Source organism: Sardina pilchardus, chromosome 11, assembly GCF_963854185.1.
Source record: "Sardina pilchardus chromosome 11, fSarPil1.1, whole genome shotgun sequence".
NCBI classification, from domain to species: Eukaryota; Metazoa; Chordata; class Actinopteri; order Clupeiformes; family Clupeidae; genus Sardina; species Sardina pilchardus.
In genome coordinates this window covers 18,967,388-18,987,387 of record NC_085004.1, presented here as the reverse complement: position 1 = coordinate 18,987,387, position 20,000 = coordinate 18,967,388, and the positions used below count along the sequence as shown (strand labels likewise).

Genomic DNA, 20,000 nt, shown 5'->3' with positions numbered 1-20,000 from the left:
AAAAATGAAAAGTTGATATTAGTTCTGACTTTATGGTGAAATTATTTTGGTCATTTGACGTTTAGCCTGCTGGTTAAATATTGGATATCGTATATTGCTTGTTGGTGCCCATAATGTTGTAGAAGCTGGTTGAACAAGAGAGGAACAAACAAATCTCTGACTCCGCTACCATGCTCTTCCGGTCCCTGGCCTTGTGCCTCCGCCTTCCGGAGCCGTCCTCTGTTCAGAGACGGACAATCATGGCTTCTGGGGACAGAGGCTCTGTGCGGTCCTGCTGCTGTCCGCCCTCTTTGATGAGGGGCTTTTGAGGAGAGATGGTCAAATCAGGGGTAATTTAGACAATGTCCTGTCTGAGGGAGACATCTAGCAGGCCCTTACTGTTAGTCCTTAACAACCCCTAGAGTGCTTTGTAATCCAGATCAGATATGTGCGTTCTAAATATGTCTGCCGTCGCATGAAGGATTGGGATGATTGTGCTTGTGGGAATAAGAAACTTCAAACAGTTGTGTATTTTAGACAGTTGTTTCCCTTAGGGGACTAAGTGAGAGAGACCGTGTGTGTGTGTGTGTGTGTGTGTATGATTGTGTCGGTGGAATTATCAGGAAATCCCTACTGGGAGTGTCCTTCGTCGGAACAGTGTGTTGTGCGTGACATCACTGTGGAATGTTTGTAGGATGTTAGACCATGGTTAATGGTCCTTTGCTTGTCTTTCCTTTACCTCACTATCAATGCTAATGGAAACATCCCCACGCCACACTCACACAACAGACAGAATAGTTTGACCTCATCAGACCCGTGAGACAATGCTCACCTTATTATGCCTTCTTCTCTGTTGTTTCTTCCATGCGCTCATATTTGGTCCGTTTGCGTATTAAATAATTTTTGGCAGGCTACTCACAAAAGAAAATAAGATCAGAGTCCAGTAGCCTGAGTGGAGTTTTTTTTATTATTATTTGTATACAAAATGGGGACATTTGGGGGGAAAAGGTTGTCATTATAAGTAATATAAAAAACCCATACAATTCCCCCAGAAATTCTGAAAGGCACATATTGCTTTTTCTATACCAGAGTTAACTACAATACTAAAAATACTACACCACACGTCATCACATACACCATTTCCCCCTTTTAAAAAAAAGTTAACTAGTATTGACACCTCTGTGTGCATTTTATTTTTTACAATGATACTCTTGTTGTCACACATGTGGACGTACAGTACACACACACACGCACACACACACACACACACACACACACACACGCACATACAGATTCACACAAACCCAAACATACACACACACACACACACACACACACACACACACACACACAGAGAGAGAGAGAGAGAGAGAGAGAGAATTACACTGCAAATATCAAGTGAAGAAGAAAAGAACAAACAACACCTAACCCATTTGGCCCACTGTAATTCCTATATCTCAGTACAGTAGATGAAGATATTGTCAAGTATAATAGAGAGCGTACAGAATACTAAATGGGCTGCCATTTAGGCAGACACCCTTGTTATGTACATTGAATTCAATGCTCATCAAATGAAAGCTGTGCTTCCAGTCATTGTGTGTGTGTACAGTATGTGTGCGAGTGAATTACCGTAAAAAGGATTGGATTTACTGGCTCAGACTTAACCCTCATGTTGTCCTAAAATCTTACGACGTTCGTTGTCCTTGGGGTCAATTTGACCCCAGCTACAAAAAACTCTCAAAAATGATTAAAATTATTTTTTTTACCCATTTTTTTTTTGTGGTAGGTACTTAACAAGAGTGTAATAACCACTATCAAAAGCCCTACAAAACAATCCCACCCCCCCACACCCCTTTATGAACCCTGGAACCCTGACTGGCAATATGGCCAATCCAGTGTCAACAGCCCAAAGGCTGACTTTTTGGACTTTTTCAGACCTGCCAAAATAACTTATATGTAATATGTACTTGTATATGAAATAATGATAATAGCTACATGTTCTCATACTATTACAATAATAATATCCATAATTTGTCAAATATTCATTTTCATCATGTTTCATAAAAATGGGGTCAAATTGACCCCAATACCACCAACGTAACTATTTTTTTTACAGGACATTGGAAACATATTTTTGTGCAAATTTCATGTTTACTCTGTTGTACCCTTCAAATAAGGAAAAGTCATGAAACTTGAAGCAAAACAAAAAAAGTGAACCATATATTTTATGATGTTAAACACTGCTTGGGGTCAAATTGACCCCAAGGACAACATAAGGGTTAAATATGCTCAGTGATTTCTAAAGGACATTGAAATGCAATGTTTTTTTTTTTGAGAAAAATACATGAAGAAGCTGCATCATTTTTAGAAGCTGTTCAACTTTTTTTTTTTTTTAATTGCTAGAAATGATTAATCCACGTATAGTTAAGTACAAATGTCACAGATGAACTGTATACTACAAATGTATAGACAATAGTAGGGACTAAGTAATCTCTGTGTGGTTCAAATGGCAAGTGACTCTGTTCTTTGGCATAACATAACCTCAAGAAGAATAAGTAAGATGGTGAAGACATCAAGCTTTGTTCCTGCTGCCCCTTGCTCCCAAGGTTTTTTCCCAGACGTGAAAACAGGAAGTTGCTCACAATGTGTCCCTGCCTAGAAGATAATGAAACAGGAAGTGAGTTTCCTGAAGCACACATGTTGAGGAAGCTTGGGAAGCAAAGCCTGATGGTCAGTAAAGGATGGTAGCGCAACGTCTTGTGAACAGACCCCCACAGGATGGGGGCAACAGTGGCTTCCACATATTGTACTGGTGGTTTATAGAACCGTTTCCCCCAAAGTAGCAAATGGTCTTGCATTTAGGAAATCATCAGTAAACAGAATGGAACCCTAAACAAATTATAAACCATATTTTTTACCTGTTTAGTCTCACAGGCAAGAATGAATATGGTTTATGTTAATAGTTTATGTAGATAATGCCGTTGCATTCTAGTGGTGTTCTTGTGCTGCAGCCTCAAGTTCGCTTTAATAATACAAAAAAAGCTGCACTGCATTCAGTATTGACTCATCAGGATGAAAGGTTAGAGTTATTGAAATGCCATCTCTGCTCTCTACAAGCCTTGTTCAGCTACTATGTTTCCTGAGTAGCCTGTGATATTTTTATATCGAGGGACCTCAGAGATTTCGAGCCCCGCCGACAACAATCGATGTGTTGATGAGTCCTGTCAAATAAACTGTGAATAGTCTTTAATTCTGTCAATGCCTTGCTCTCTCTATTTCCTGTCCTGGTCTCTTGACAATAGTGTATTTTATGTCCTTGGCAAGCCACAACCACCCAATGAACAATAAAATCGGCAGCGAGCGCTGGCACATCAATGCTTCATTCCCTTAAAGCGTGACTGCTGTCTCAGAAAATTGTCTTAGATGCATCAAAGTTGTGCAAATAGGAATTTGGGCTTTTTAGAAGTTTTATCAAAGCGTGTGATGCTACTGTGCAGACTGTCTACTATTCATCAAAGTGATTTGCACAATTGAAGAGAATCACTTGGGCATCCAATCACTCCAACCAAAACAGCCTTAAACGCTTTCTGATTTCTAAAGCAAATTGAAAGCACATTTAACTGGAATAAGGGTAAATACAGTAGAAAAAGAAACGGTTTCTTTTTTTTCTCTCAATTTTACAGAAATATTCCATTAAAAATATACAAAAACAGGCCTAGAAAATAAAACAGGCCCAGAAAACCAATGATCAAAGATCCGAATGAACGATAACAATGTAAATTTCAGTATTAGCTCATAACACCTTGAAATGTCTGACACACACACACACACAAAAAAAAGAATTGGCACATTTTGAGAAGGTTCCAGAAATGTTCCATCACTTCTAGTAGAACCCCAGGGCTGATTATCTGGAGACGTCCCATCCCAAAGCCACCACCGATCTCCGATGGCTGTTTCGAATGGGATGGCAGTACAAAAGCAGTTCAGCAGGAGCATCGAGAGCGTGTGTGTATCTTCAGTAGGGGCAGTCGCCTGGATAGCAGTCCACTCCGTAGAGCTCTGCCAGGGTCCGGAAGCGCGGCCCCCAGTCGTTGAGGAAGTCGTAGTCCAGGCTGTCGCCGGACGAGGACGACCCGAGCGAGCTGAGGCTCCCGGCCAGCGAGCCGGGCCCTTCGTAGCCGTAGATGTGCAGCGTGTCGTAGGGGATGCCGTCGCGGTCGTGGTCCGCCTCGTCCTTCTTCACCTCGATCATGGCGGCCATGTCGCCCTTGCAGGCCTGCGGCTTCTTGACCATGGCGTAGAGGCCGGGGCCCGGGAGCAGCGAGCCGTCGTGGCGCGCCGAGGTGAGGATGGACACGTCGTAGCCGTTGGTGTCCATCTCGCCGCCGCCCTCCTCATCATAGGTGACCAGCTGCTCGTGGATCTCGCCGGACATCTTGCCCATGGTCACCAGGGTGTCCTTCCTGTAGCGCTGGCGCAGTACCAGCAGGATTACGATGACTAGGAGACACACACAGAGAGGTTTTATAGCTACATGTCCACAGTATGCATTTGCTGCTTCATACAGAAACAAGGGTTGACTTTACTTGACATAAGAAAACATTTTGCATATATTTTTTATGCGTTAGCATGCTTAGATCACTGCGGTTGTTTGCATGTGTGTGAGAGGTAAAGGACTTAAGGACCTCTTATGACATGAACAGTGACCTCAGGTGCTCAATTTTGTTTTACAAGGTGCTGAAAAACCTGATATATTGGGGTAAAAACCTCAATGGTTAATCCCATTTCGGGTTATTGACATTATTATGAGTTTCCCCCAGCACATTCTTGGATCATAAAATACAGATTGGACCTTCTTGTTACTGTTTTCCTTGGCTTATCATATTGCGAAGTCGCACAAAGGCCTTTTTTGAGGGGGAAAAAACAGTCTGTTGGAGCATGTGAGGCTCACCTGTCTTTCATTCTTTCTCTAGACAGAAAGCATGGGTACAGTGGATACCACCGCATGCCATGTGCTTTTGAACACAGTGGCCCAAAAAAACTACACATCCATATTAAAAAACCTCTGGAAACTATGGGGATTTAGCCAAGGAGAGAAAACAACACAATGTAACCTTGTTTTGGCGAATCATAAAAAAGAGTCACGAAGAGCTTCTACAGCCATGGGGATTTGTATTGTTCACATGTATCATTAATAAATCTCTCCCTACTGTAGACAGTCACCCATAAATTCTTCATGACTTGTTTTCCTCAACGATGCATATCTTCATAAAGGTACCACTTGTTTGAAGGCTCAAGGATGGCCTCATTGATATGCACTACCCATCTATCTTTTATAACATTTTTCTGTGCTATTCTAATGCCATAAATTTGAAATTGTGTGCGTGTGTTGCTGTGGCAGATGGTAGCAACAAGCTCATAAAAAGTGTATCCTTGCTCCTACTTTAAGACGAAACCGAGAGAGAGAGAGGGGGGGTGAAGGCTAAGATATGCAGATGGTGAGAGATGCAAAGACCTTCACCCACCACTAGAATAAAGCACCTCTACTGCTATATGGTGAAAAGAAGATAGTAACATTATATAGTTGCCTAAAGTCTTAGACTCCATCTGTGTGCCAGTTTACAGATACTCATATGGACAGAGAGGGACAGAAAGAGAAAGAGAGAGCAGAGAGGGACAGAAAGAGTTCATTATGGATGCATTTCTATTTGCCATGTGCTGTATTCCAGGCATTCTATGTGTAAATGTATGCCTCTACATGTTCTACTTTAGCAATGCAGACATACAGTATTATTTGCCATGCTAATAAAGCTCACTTGAACTTGGAGAGAGAGTGACAGACAGACAGAAAGTAAGAGAGGGAGAGAGAGAGAGCCATGTACTGCATTATAGTATTCCTTGTTATATAAATGTATGTCTACATGTTAAATGTTCTGCTTTAGCAATACAATAATATTTGGCATGCTAATAAAGCACACTTGAACTCGAGAGAGAAGAGAGACAGACAGAAAGTAAGAGAGAGAGAGAGAGAGAGAGAGAGCTAAAGAGAAAGAGACTCTGGGGACTGTAGTGTCTAGCGTACCGAGGATGGTGACGATGCAGAGCAGGATGGTGATGAGCGCGTGGACGCTGACGCCGACCTGGCGGCGGTGGGGCTTGCAGTACTCGCGCGTGCGCCCGCTGTTGCACTGGCACACCAGCACGCGCAGGCGCTCCAGGCTCTGCTGCTTGCCGTCCGTCACCTTGATCTCCAGCAGGTGCTCGCCCGAGTCCTCCGTGTTGAAGCGGCCCTCCTTCAGCGTCAGCGTGGCCGTGCCGTCTGAAACAGGACACAAACAACCGCGGTCATCCACAGGGCTCAGGGCTCCGGAGGACCCACAGGGTCAGCATGATGACCCCTTTAAGCCACAGGTTGAGCTACCAGTTATGGAAAATTCCTTAACATGCCGGTTAAATTGATTTTCACTCATGAAGTAGTCCAGTTTCGTTCCCCTCAGCATATTGCACTTGCTTCATGTCATGGTTGCCACTTGCATCTTGGTGTGTGTTATTTTCTGCTACTTGAGCACATTTGGACCCTTTCAGATGCTGTTTGTGCATCAGCCATTCAAGATGCTGCCACTAGAAACCGAAATTTGATATAGGAAATATACGGTCCAAAAGCATATATCTTCTAAATCTTTGACATGAACCACATGACATTTCTAAATTATATATACATTTTTTTTTACGTTATTATACTTTTATTCTAAGTGTTTCCATATTATCTATGTCATTTGATTGTAAAGTTAACTGAGTCTGTTACTGAATTGGAAGTTCAGTACATGTGAGAACTGCTTGTGACAGTCCATAGTAAAGACTTTGCGTCTAAAAATAACACACTGTAGACAATAGTGGGAAAATCTTTAGCCTGCTATAGAGTCCACCTGGGAATGGAGATTTACACAAAACCCATTAGAGCAAAATTGAGCCCATGATTTTATGAATAATCCTTTATCTCCTGCGTGTGTTTTAGAGAAGAGAGAAGAAAAGGGAGTGAAGAAAACTAATCTGATTTTCTCAGTATGTCAAACATTAGGGCTGCACTCAAGAAATTGAGTTCTTAAACTGAGAGCGAAACATGAACCACTCAACTCTCAGCACGTCACTCTGCTGCTCGTTGAGCTTCACTGGCTTCCCTTAACCGCCTGCATCAAAGTCACGTCACTAATGCTTGTCTGCAAAGTAATCGCTGGGTTTGCTCCCGCTCGTTAAACGCTCCCATAGAGGCGTTATCTGGGCATGGACCAGTCACCTATTGCTTCATTTGCACAGTGTTTACCTTTTTATATAATTATTCAATTATTTAAACTTCAAACATACACGAGCTGACCTACAGTAGCTTTAAAATAGGCTGTTGTTCCGTAGACGTACAGTATGTGGACTGAAATACAGGTTTAATAAAAGCATAATGGTTAAGCATTCAGCACAAAGGTGCACAAATTGTACAACAGCACAAAGTGCATCAGCTGCCCTTCATTGTAACCGGCACTTGATTTAAGGTATCCATAGTGTTATGTGGACGGAGGGTCAAAGAAAATGTATGTACTGTGTTAAGCTAAACGTCTTGCATAGAATGACCTATCCTGCGGTAGATGCTGCAGGATACACACACACACACACACACACACACACACACACACACACACACACACACACACACACACACACACACACACACACACACACACACTCTCTCTCTCTTTATTCTGGAGGAGTAAGACGTTTACTTGTCCTCTTGTCTCTGCCATTGTCTCTGAGTTTCTGCCATGACATTCTGCCATGTGAACCACCCAGCGTGTTGGCTCTCTCCACTGTGCTAACACGTGTTCATTGTCCATTGACTCTCCCGGTCTGACCCTGACAAAGTAACATGTCGGACTACTAGACAAAGGACAACTGGAGCACTGCTGCTGTCCCTTGTATCCCCAGGTGCTCTTGGAAGGGTTAAGTGTTCATTGACAAGGAGAAGGAACACATTTCATATGCAGGGTAGGGAAAAGCCTTTTTATTTTAGGGCTGAAGTTTTAACGTACACCAACACGTATCGGGCCAAAATAATATCAACATGTCGGATTGTTTTATTCTGAAGTGCTCTCCCATGGTCCAACCCCTAGGAGCAGAGACGTGAGAAGAGTGATAGAGATCCTCTTCGTCTGGTGCCTCTGTTGCTCCTTCGTTCCTTCTCTTCCCCGTCACCACTGAGAGAGGGAGAGGGAGAGGACCCTTTTCTTTACACTCCTCCTTAATGGCGCTTGTACCTCATGAAACTTTCACCGATTCACCCCCCCTTTGTTGGTGTTCTCCATTCCGCCTGACTGCCCGAGGAGCATGCACATGTCAAGTTGCTTTAGCAAACGCCCAGCACAAGAAACAGTAGTGTGTGTGTGTGTGTGTGTGTGTAACCTAATGTGAGGCTTGTCACACATGGACACATGGATGTCTGGGTCCTCATCACTTCTCCTATCATTTCCCATAGCGCAGGTGTCCTTCTGGCCGAGTAGACAGGCATTGCCTACTGTATTTGTAGAATTTTGGTCCAACTGGGCTTGCTAGATTGTGGTCTTTTTGTTTTTTGGTGGGGTGTCATGATTCCAGTTGCCTTTATGTGCATTGGGACTGAATCCCAATTCAATCCTATTTGCAGAGAGTCTGGCCTATCCATTGGCAAACTTGTATTTTCTGGTTGGTGGACACTTGTCTGAAGTTTGAAATCATTGGAGTTCAATCACTAATGCTTGGTAATGACGTATGTAAACCACGGGGGACACAACGATAACGATAGGCTTGCAACTTAAATGTAATCGCTCTCAGGAACGCCCTCGGTTGGCTAGTTAGGCGGAGGTGATCCGGCAAGATCTTGCCGGAGCAAACAAAGGTGGATCAAACTATTCCAGATGGAGTGTAGGGTAAAGAAATTCAGTGGAAGAACACCTACCCCCTCACCACCACCACCACCACCCATCCTTTGCCCTTTCCAAACAACACCTTTAACTATTAAATAACACAAAGAACATAGTGATGCTTACTTTTGTTGTCTAACAGGGAGAAGTTGGAGCTTTGTCTGGCCAGCATGAAAGTGAACACGCCATTTGTTTCATCTTTGTCCGTGGCAGTGAGAGTCCCCAAGACCTGCAGAGGAAGAGAAAGAGAGAGAGGGTGAGCGGGGGAGGAGGGAGATAAAGAGAAAGAGGTGGCAGAGAATGTTAGGTGGAGAGATAGAGAAGTACAGTATATAGATGGAACTGTAAGGAAGTGATGAAGCAGCTAAATGTGTGCTAAGGTAGAGCACAGACAGAGCGACAGGCATTTAGTGAAAAAAAATGCTAATAGTGTATGGTGATACTTACTTGCCCTCGCTTATCAGATTCACAGACATAAATCTCTTCGATGTTTAATTTTGGAGCATTGTCATTGATATCGATAACCACCAAGTTGACCATCACATAGGATTTCTTTCCTGAAGAAATAGAACCATACTGCTGTTAACTCACTGTTATACGGTGTTATAAAGTGTTATACACTTTTGATTTTAATGAGCAGACATATCATCTCCCGTACCGCCTTGGATGTCTTCTTCAGCTGTCACCTGACATCGGTGTTCTCGCGTGAGTTCTCGGTCCAGTTTCTCCTTCAGAGACAGTTTCCCACTCACAGGGTCTATTTGCACAGGACAGCTGATGTCCTCAATGGAAAATCTAAGGACAACAGATTGTTGTTAACAAGAAGGAAATTACTCAATATGAGACAAATTGTGTGGGAAAAAAAGATGTTTAAATGCCCCATTTTGAATGCAGTAGCATGTAAATGTTAGTGAACACTTTTAGTCAAGTAAAACAGTGTGCTTTTTGAAATGAAGATAATGTTAAGTGCAGTTTGCAGGGTTCCCATGGGTCATGGAATTTCTATTATGTCATGGGATTTTGGAAAGACTATTTCAGACCTGGAAAGTGGGGCAAATTCATGGAATATCATTGAATGTTTTTGTAGCAGTTTAAAATGTATTTGCCAGAATGCATGAATGCAAATATGTCTAAAATATTGTATATAAGATGGACTATTGTAAATGACTGTTAGCTGGTCTACCTGCTTGTGTATTAAGATTGTTACAATTCAGAATGCTGCAGCAGGCCTAGTTTTCAATCAGCCAAAGAGGACTGTAACTCCTCTCCTAGTTACTCTCCACTGGCTCCCTATTGGCCAGAATTCAATTTAAATATCTCACTTTGGCCTATAGCACACTGACTGGATCTGCTCCCTGCTATTTTCAGTGATCAAAATGTACATTCCAAAGCGCCCATGACGGTCGTCTGATGAGTCCAACACTGTTTCAGTGTACAAGAGGAGCCAGCAGCGTCTATTTTGTCTTAGGAAACTGGCAAAGTTTCAGATTGACAGGACTCTGTTGATCATGTTTTACCGTTCTTTTATTGAGTCCGTGCTTACCTTCTCTTTTATTTGTTGGTTTCAATCACTCAATGTCAAAAACAAAAATCTGCTGTCCAGAGTGGTCAACATCAGCAGCAAAATAATTGGTTTGAAACAGGAAACCTTGCAGGACATGTGCAATAAAAGGTTGCACAACAAAGCAAAATCTATCCTGTCTGATAGCTCCCACCCACTATACCAACAATTTGAGCTGCTTCCTTCTGGTTCCCTTTTCAGACTTCCACCAATCAAAACCAACAGATATAAACAATCTTTCATCCCCTCTGCTGTCTCCCTCCTCAACTCCAAGAGAAGGAGGTAGCCTATTGCACAGCGCACTTTAGTCAAATAGCACTTTGGCCAGCTTGGTCTAGGCACAGCACAGCCTGTTTTTTATTTTCTTTTATGCATCTTATCATCATGTTGTCTTTGGCTGTCATCTGTGATCTGTCCTTTGTCATCTGTGATCTGTCCCTTTATGTGAGTGGTTTATGTTGTATGTTGTGTTGTGCTCTTCACTCCTGCAAATGAATTGCCCCATTGGGGGACAAAATAAAGTTGAAGTTGAAGTTGAAGTCTGTTGTGTCGACCAGCTATAAATGCTAGGACTCTTTTCATCAGTGGTTCCATGCAGTGTTAATATCGTTAATGAAAACTATGACGAAAAATGTTCGTCAATGACCTTTTTTTTTCATGACTACCGTAATTTCCCGACTATTAGCCGCGGCTTATACATTGATTTTGCACAATTTCCTCAGCTATGAGGTTAACACAGGGGGACAGTTAATATGGTGTTAATATGGTTTTGTTTCTTTTAACTTAACATAAACACTGCCCTGCGGCTTATACACAATGCGGCTTATACAGTATGCGGGAAATTACTGTAAGGAGACGTTGATGACCTAAAAACAGATCTTTGATAATAAAAACTAGACGACACGTGTTCGTTGATGAGATGAGATGGCACTAAAATGTTAGTGGTGTACTATTGGACATAACAAAATTCCTGATGGAAACCATCTTCTATATAGCCTACTTATGGGCTGTGTCCAAAAGTCAAACGTGCACGCTGGATAGTACCTTCTTTCCAGTAGCGTCTCAGTAAGCCCGCTCCTCAGTATGCGTCTCTACCTACATTTGGACAGCACTAACTAGTTGGCGTCACCTGACTCGGGGAGGGAGTGTGTTGACAATTTACGTGACGTGTGGAGCTTGACCTGCGCTGCACAATGGATTATGGGATATCTGAGGCCAAAAAGATACATCGATGCACGCTTGGAAATCACGCTAAACGAAGTAGGCTACCCATCTAGTGAGAGCGCTTGACTTTCGGACAGTCTATTCTGATGTAACTTCACACTGCCCAGCGTGTGTACTGATGTTTCAGACACAGCCATGGTTACTGTGGTTTGTGTGTGTATACCTGATTGGGCGGTTGATTCTGTCGGGATCTTTGGCATTGATCGGCTCTGGGAACTCATGGGGAAATTTCTCCTCTGGCACACTGATGTTATACTCGCGCTTAGTGAAGACCGGCGGCTCATCCACATCCGTCACCTTGATAACAACCTCTGCTTTGTTGTTACCGTTTACGTGTGAGTTTTTCACTATGTCCTCTGTCACGAAGACGGTGAATGCGTAGCGGTTCGTGGTCTCGTAATCCAGGGGCTGTGCAGAGGGAGAAGAGGACAAACAAGCTTTAGGGGATGCCCTTTTCCGGTCTGACCACTAGGCCTATCACTCTCTACTGGATAGCCTAGGCTACTGCTGTCCAGGAGACTACAAATTCCATTTCCAATACTCAATCAAATAGGAGATGAATATGGTAATTTTTCATATTACAGAGTACTGATTCATTGCTATATATATTTGTAGTTAACTATCTCTCTAGGGTTGATCATCATGCTGTGATAGCATACAGTACAGGTATGAGGGCAATTTGAGAGGTTTTAGAAAATAAATCATTTGAAAAGCAGATTTAAGAACTCAACCTGATCTCAAGAGTGTCTAATGGAGCCCACATGCACCGTGGCACAGTTTAGGTTTAGGCTTAGGAGTTTAGGCTTACTTGTTTGAGGAAAAATACACCATTTTTCTGTTTGTCCTGTTTGATCTCAAGCAACTCGTTGATCACCGCATTCTCGATTTGGAACTTGGGGTTCTTGTTTTTCTCCTCGTCTGCGTCCTCCACTTCAACCGTGCCAATTTCAGATTCCACTTTCATGTCCTCTCTCACACTGAAGATATATTGTGCTGTACACAAGAAATAATATACCATGTTTATTTCCCAGGGTTTCTAATTTCAGCTCATGGATTAAGTTTTGACATGTTTTTCATTATTAGATTGTGATAGCAATGAATGTGACAATGTTACTATACCAAATTAAACTAATATACTTACTCTTTTTAAATGTCGATAAGTTATCGTTAATGTCTGTCACATTGATTGTGACAGTAGTTGTGGTTGAGAATCCAATCGCTTGCCCAGGCATGTCTTTGGCTTGAACTACGATCTGATACTGAGAGGTGGTCTCGCGATCCAAATTGGCCACGTTTGTTGTTATGATACCTACATTAAACAGGTAAATACATAGCATAACATGGTTTACTGTATGTGCCTTATATTATGTATAGGTGTATAATAAATGTCATGTAATGCTGTATTAATTATTCAAACAAAACTGATAACTTGTCTATAATATACTGTACCAACTCACCATTTCCATCAATTTTGAAGAAATCTGTTCCATTTAATAATTTATATTCGACCAGTCCGTTGACTGTTGATGTATCATCCGCATCAGTAGCCTTTACTGCCAGAGCTATAATTAGACACATAATGGAAGTATTTTCAGTACATTTAATTTATTTTCTTTCTCTAAAACGTTTTAAATAAAAAATACTTTGAACAAAAAAAAACTTGTCTATAATGCACCATCTCACCGTTTGATGTAGCTGTAACTGTAGCTCCTATCAAAGCAGACACATAATGGAAGGTTAAGCAGTGCATTTAATGATTTTTTTTCCCTCTAAAACGTTTTAAATAAAAAATACTTTTTCTGTCATTACCCCTCTAATGCACAACATGGATCACAAATGATTCACATTCATGTTCTGTGGAGATTTGTTGAAGGATTAGGGTTTCTTAGCTCTTTTTTTTTTTTTTTAATATTTAAAACAGATACTATTCATAAATCTTGATAACAGATCATCCAAGGTGTACAGGTAATCCAAAACAGACTTACCTTTGGGGGACATTTCTTGTATGAACCCTGTATATGGCCCACCGAATACAGGGGCATTGTCATTGATGTCTTGAACTTGAATTGAAAAGTTTGAGGGTTTGTCTACATCTACATTTGACTGTTTGTCTACTAGTTTGGCTGTCAGATGATAGGTAGCCTTTTTTTCACGATCCAGTTTGAGATTGAGAAACATGTCTCCTTGATCGTTGACAGTAAATATGGTGTTTGCTCCTTCCCCAGCAATTTTGAACATGTGCTTGCCTCTGATGAATTTTGCATTTTTAAGCTGCAGAAAAGAGAGAACATATTCAGGGTCAAATATTTTTATATTGTTGTGCCTACCATCTTCTTTTGCTTTGATGAGGTTCTAAACACATGTCTCACACAAGTCCCACCTCAACATTCTCATTAAAACCTGATTTATAATGCAGTATTTACAATAAACTAGCTTACTTAATGGTGGAGAAAACAACAGAGAAACATCTCTTTTGAAAGCATTTCTTTTCCGTCTCCTGTGTTCTGAGATATTGGGCGGTTTGTCTCTCTAATTGATAAGAGGCATAGGTAACACTTTTCCATGGTGCATGATTTTGGTGCAATCTTGGACCAATGATGCAACTACAAGAAATTTCCGGAAGCACCTGGCATGGCTCTTACACATGACTTTAAACGGCCACGGTGTGCCTTTTTCTTACAAATATGAATATGATTTTGAACCATGTTATGTGAAATTCAGTTTTGATTCTCAAGTAATTATTACTTCTCTGAACTAAAAAAGGATTCATTTTGGTGTGTGTGTTTGTGTGTGTGTGTGTGTGTCTGTGTGTGTGTGTGTGTGTGTGGGGGGGTTACGTTCCAAATGCAAAAGCATCCTGTATATTCACATTGTACACCCAGAAACACACGTGTGTGTGCACACTATACAAATTGCATCTGAACCTTACCGTGCCAAATTGGTCTAGTGGATCGCCCACAGGTTTTTCCTCGCCGACATACAGTGTTCTCCAGTTCCAGCTGGTCGGGTCACTGCTGGTCACCGCTTCCCCCACACCAAGGAGCAGAGCCACAGCTATGAGCTGCAGACCCCAGGCCCCACCGCAGACCGTCATCATCGTCTGGGACCAAAGAGAGAAGAGAGAAGGCCTGGCAAGTGAGAGGACTGTTTGTTGTTTGGTGTTTTTAGTGACCAGTGAAAAAGATCTCAAGTGCCTTAGACTGAGACTGGTACTATAAATGAGGCCAAATGCAGCTAAATGTCAGTATCCTCCATGAATGAGGACCTACAGTCTGTCCATCAGGTCCTACTGTTCGATAGATCTTTTGAAACCATGTAGAATAGATACAGTAGATAGATAGATAGATACTGTAGGTATATGTATACTCTATTAATACCAAGGGGAAAGTACAGTGTACAAACACAACATCCAACATATACATACAAGCATACAAACATACATAAATCAAATTATTCAAATGTTATTCCCTTCACTCTCTTCAGGGGGGAATGTTCTATTCCCTGGCATACAATACTGTGTAGAGTACTGTATGATATATTTATTTGAGTTAAATATATTTGTCCATCCTCATCTTTCCTTGTTATTGTTTTAACAGTGATAACATATACATTTGCTTTTGCCTAAACTCAAAAATACGTCATACAAAGTTGACATACACATAAAGCATAATAGCCATACCATTCTGTACTTTAAAATGGGTAATTCATTTTCTTTTGAGTAGTATTCAAAGTGTGCCAAGTTTACCTCCTGTGAAAACAGAAACCAAGGAATACCCCTGTTTCTCAGAAAAAGCAAAGAATGGATTCAAGTGACGCATAACGAATATTTTGCCCTTTTGTCTTCAGCTCCAACTGAATTCACTGGTTAATCTGAGACGGGTAAAAAGCTTGGCCAGGTTTCCCGTCTGGGCTGCAGTGTCAGGCCAGGAAAGAAAATATTTTCCTGAGCATGAGAGAAATCAGCGATGTTCCTTGGGGCGACTGGCCATTTTCACTCGTATGTTTTCAGACCGTGACACGGGGGCTCGCAGGCCGGGCTGGGAGGAAGTGTGGAATTAGCCAAATTGATTATGAGCATGGCAAATTCTGCTCAACTGCTTAACACTTAAAACCAAGCGTGCCCCAAAGACTTTGGGCCTAAAGTCTAAATCTCCAGCAGTCACACCAAAAGTTGGATAAATAGCACGGGTGTGTTTCTTTGTAAGGATGATAGTTTGAAAGCCGATTTCTGCTTGTTGTGGTTTGAATATCCTTTTAGAAGTGTTCTAATGTATGTTTGTAGGAGACATGTTGAGTAGATTTGACAAAAGAAGAGAGTATGAAAAAAAATCACACTGTTAGAAAGAGGATCAGATATTACTGTTTTGTGACAGGGCCACTCAAACAAAATGTGTTTATCACCAGTTCTTCCTTTACTAATCAGACAGGAAAACCTCAGATTGTTGGTGTCTTTTTATGTCAAAGCTCAGAAAACGATTGTCACGTCACTATAATCATTATGTTACACTCTAATGTTTTATTATTTGCTGTCTACTCTGTGCCATACTCATTCTAAAAAAGGCCAAACCAGACACAAAAAAAATAAATAAAATAAATAGATAAATAAAAAATAAAAAAATAACAAGGATGCTTACATCAGTGAAAGCTTCCAACCTCTCAACTCTATGAGCTGAAATGATATTGTCCCCTCTGTCTCAGGGATAAGCCGGCCACAAGAGCAGTGGTGAAATATTCCCACCCTAGATAAAGGGCTTTGGCCGTCCAGGGCCGCTCTTCTAGTTGCCTCCATTTAGCGGATGGCATTAAGATGGGCTGGATTAGGGCCTTGGCTTGTAGAGAGTCATGGCAGGGACGCAGTCTCAGACTTCCCTGAAACACTCCAATCTACGCGATTACCCTTTGCCCACGGCTCGTCTCAGGATGCCCTGTGCCCCTGTGGCCCGGGGACTACAAAAGGGGCTGATCGCTCGGATTCCTGGGGATTTCACTCCATGCACATGTTCGATAAATGCACTCATATATATATATATATATATATATATATATTTATATATATTATATATTTAAATCAGGCTGTTGTTTTATTATTTTTTTATTATCATTATTGATATTGTTTACTAATTTATTGGTATTACAGGAAATTACTATCCCTCACTTTTTCCATGAGAAAAACAAAAACATGTTTTGAAGAGCAAATCTTTCTTTCATTGGACAAATTGTTTCCTTGGACAAATGTATTTATTTGGACAAATATTTTTGTTTGTTTGTCTGTTGTCAGGATGTGACATTTTATCTCATGGAATAGGACGTTAATTCTGTTTATTTTTGGTTTATTCCTATTTGATTGAAATCTCATATACAGTTCTTTATATCGTATTCCCTATTCCATTCATAGGGAGTAAAACATCAAATATTTCAATCTTTTTTGTTCACCTATCTTCTACCTCACAACTGTATAATTAGCCATAACAAACCCTGAACACGTGATTTTGGGGAGAAGCTTGAGTCGCTCAGGACGTGAAACGTGTCTAAGCGCAAAATTGAAATTGGCATTTTTTGAAAAATAGCCCAGCTGGAGTGGCTACAAGGGGCTAGCTGCAGCGGTGGGAGCATGAGATTGGCCTCTTTATCAGGCAGGGAGGAAGCGTAAACACAATGCCTGTGGGAAACAACATGCACGTTTCGACTGCTGGGTCATCATTACTCCAATACCGCCAGGAGCTCACACCCTTCCTGCAATTCAAAGGCAACCCCCTTTCCCTCTTTCTTCCCTCCCTCTACCCGTCTCTCTCTCTCTCTCTCTCTCTCATCAACCCCCCTCTTTGGAAGTGAGAGGCAAGACAAGTTTATTTATGTAGCACAATTCATACACATTGGTATTTCAAAGCACTTCACAAATGAGGTTGGCTTTCTCTCTCTCTTTCTCTCTCTCTATCTCTCAGACCCTCTGTTTCCCTTTCTCCTGTGCCCCTATTTTGTGTCGGCTCTGCTCGTCCAGTTCTTTAAAAACTGCCCTCTTTCTTCCCACACCATTGGGAGGGGTGTCCTCAGTGTCCATGAGCAAGTTCTGTCTTGCGGAGTTATCATTATCTGAAGACCATGCGTCTTCCACAGCCCGCAGAGAGTTTAAAGCACAGACCATTGTCGCTGACCTGGGCTTATACTGTAGGTGTTAAGACGCTGAGGGCCAGATGTACTAACGCTTTTGCGCACACTTCAGGCATGTTTCGCAATATACGCATAAAAATATTGTGAGGTACGTACAAATCTGTGTTGTGGTGAAATATTTCTGCCTGGTAAAAGCAGGTGTTAATCCATATTGCTTTCAAATGTATCAATAACAGGAACTTTTAAAGACATCAGAAGTGCTATTCAGAGAACCAGTTTTGCATCTTTGTACTATATCAAAAGCAACCTTGACTTGTTGGCCTTTCAAATGTCTTACTTTCACTTCAACTTCAACTTTCCTACTTGACAGATTTGACCAATCTTCCATAGCCTACGTACACAAGCAGCCTACTTTGAGTAGAATTACTGCTCTTTATCATCTCCCTGCTTGTTGACTTATCGTATTGTATTATTTTTATCATCGCTAAGCGTTTGATTCCTTTTAATGTTGTCATCAGTTAGCTTCATTCAACCACGCTTGTCACCGCAGTTTGTTGTTCAGATGTGAACACTTGCAAATTGCGGTAGGGGGCAGAGAAAGGTGCTGATTGCCTATATGAACTATAGGTTAGATAAATACCACACACTGTAGGCTGAAGTATCATACATGTAGCATTTTCTTTCTGTGGGTTCGCCATGGCACTGATAATGCAACATTCACATACAGTATGTACGTACATCTGGCCCTGAGATATTCACCAATGCTAGTAAAAGCTCAGTTAGAGGTCAATTTAATTTCACTATGCCAGGGTTTGACTTTGTGTGCCTGTGTGATATTAAAAACATTCATGGTGACTGGCAGCTGTGTTGTTCAGCTTCTTCTCTGCACTCTTTGATGAAGTGACAGAGTGCTAAATAGACTGATTCAGTAAACATTTATAGCTTTCTTCATTAATAATTTCATTAATAATTCAGTGAGTTATACATTTCTTCCTGACCATCATCTTCGTCTTTCTTCAGGAAACCCTGGTAGTCTTGCTGTTTCAAACTAGGCCAAACAAACCCTAAACCACAAACCACAACAGAGGCCGTGCCAAAATGATCACATTCACTCCGCTGTCTAGTTACATTAGCTATGGGAAGTATGAATAAAATATAACTGCATAGACAACAGGAACATTAACCATGCATTAGCCATACAACATGATAACATAAATTACTGATAGTTCGCCTCTCTGTTACAGGGTGTGTATCAGGGCGCTCGATATCCGCCAGCACAATATCACTGATCTGATGACATTGTCCTGGCCCTTGGATGGATTCCCAAGTGGAATTCCAGATGTTCTAAATACGGACAGAGAAATCCTGTTTACAACCGACTCAGTTCAAGAGATAACTTTTTGAGAACACAACACAACTCGATGGCCTGTTTGGCTTGTCGGGGCTAAGCTAGTGGTGTCCAGTACACCGAGGATGAAGACCTGGTGGCCTGTAGGCGCAGAGCCGTGGCCATGTCCGAGTAAATCCTGGATGTTAGTGGTCATTACACACTCCTCATGCACTGAAACAGAACCAATGAATGAATGGATTCCGAGAGAGAGAGTCATTTTGTGTGTGTGTGTGTGTATGTGTCTGTGTGTGTGTGTGTGTGTGTGGCCCGTAGATTAGAATAAGTTTAATCACAGCCGTAGCTCCTCTTCCAATCTGTCTGCCTACTCATTCCTCGAGGAAATTCTGTCTCTCACAGATCCTCTGTGTTGCTCTCTCTCTCTCAATCTCTCACTCCCTCTCCCTCTCCCTCTCTTCCTTGCTCTCTATACAGTATCGTTCTACCTCTCTGTCTCTTTCTCACAGTTCTCCGCCTCAGCACGGCTCGTAGATTAGGAGCCAGCGAGAGCAGCAGGAGGTGTTGTAACCTGACAGAAAGCGTTCATCACACCTGCAGCAGGCTTCTCTCACCCCCCCCCACCTCCCCTCCCCCATACACACACACACACACACACACACATGCAAAACCTCCTCAACTCTCTCCACTTTTCCCAGCGTTTGCTATGGATGGTGGCTGGTGTGGTGTACGGGTGTGCGAAGAGAAGGAGGAGGAGGAGGAGGTGGTTGGGTTGGGTTGGGTTGGGTTGGGTTGGGTATGTTCTTCAAAGGTCACTCTCCCTGCCACAGTGCCACAGCTA

At 41.9% G+C, this 20,000-nt stretch overlaps 1 protein-coding gene across 1 annotated transcript in view; it reads right to left on the bottom strand.

Annotated features, from left to right (window-relative positions):
* Positions 1-2,033: 2,033 nt before the first annotated feature.
* cdh5 (cadherin 5) overlaps positions 2,034-20,000 on the bottom strand; it is an 18,846-nt gene continuing 879 nt past the window's right edge. Inside the window, exons 2-13 of the mRNA XM_062549336.1 lie at positions 14,636-14,806; positions 13,692-13,977; positions 13,390-13,416; positions 13,164-13,268; positions 12,848-13,015; positions 12,515-12,699; positions 11,870-12,114; positions 9,580-9,716; positions 9,369-9,478; positions 9,048-9,150; positions 6,062-6,298; positions 2,034-4,479 (exon numbers count right to left, since the gene is read on the bottom strand). Coding sequence (XP_062405320.1) covers positions 3,995-4,479; positions 6,062-6,298; positions 9,048-9,150; positions 9,369-9,478; positions 9,580-9,716; positions 11,870-12,114; positions 12,515-12,699; positions 12,848-13,015; positions 13,164-13,268; positions 13,390-13,416; positions 13,692-13,977; positions 14,636-14,803 — 2,256 coding nt within the window. The 5' untranslated portion in view covers positions 14,804-14,806 and the 3' untranslated portion in view covers positions 2,034-3,994. The remainder of the gene's footprint in view (positions 4,480-6,061; positions 6,299-9,047; positions 9,151-9,368; positions 9,479-9,579; positions 9,717-11,869; positions 12,115-12,514; positions 12,700-12,847; positions 13,016-13,163; positions 13,269-13,389; positions 13,417-13,691; positions 13,978-14,635; positions 14,807-20,000) is intronic.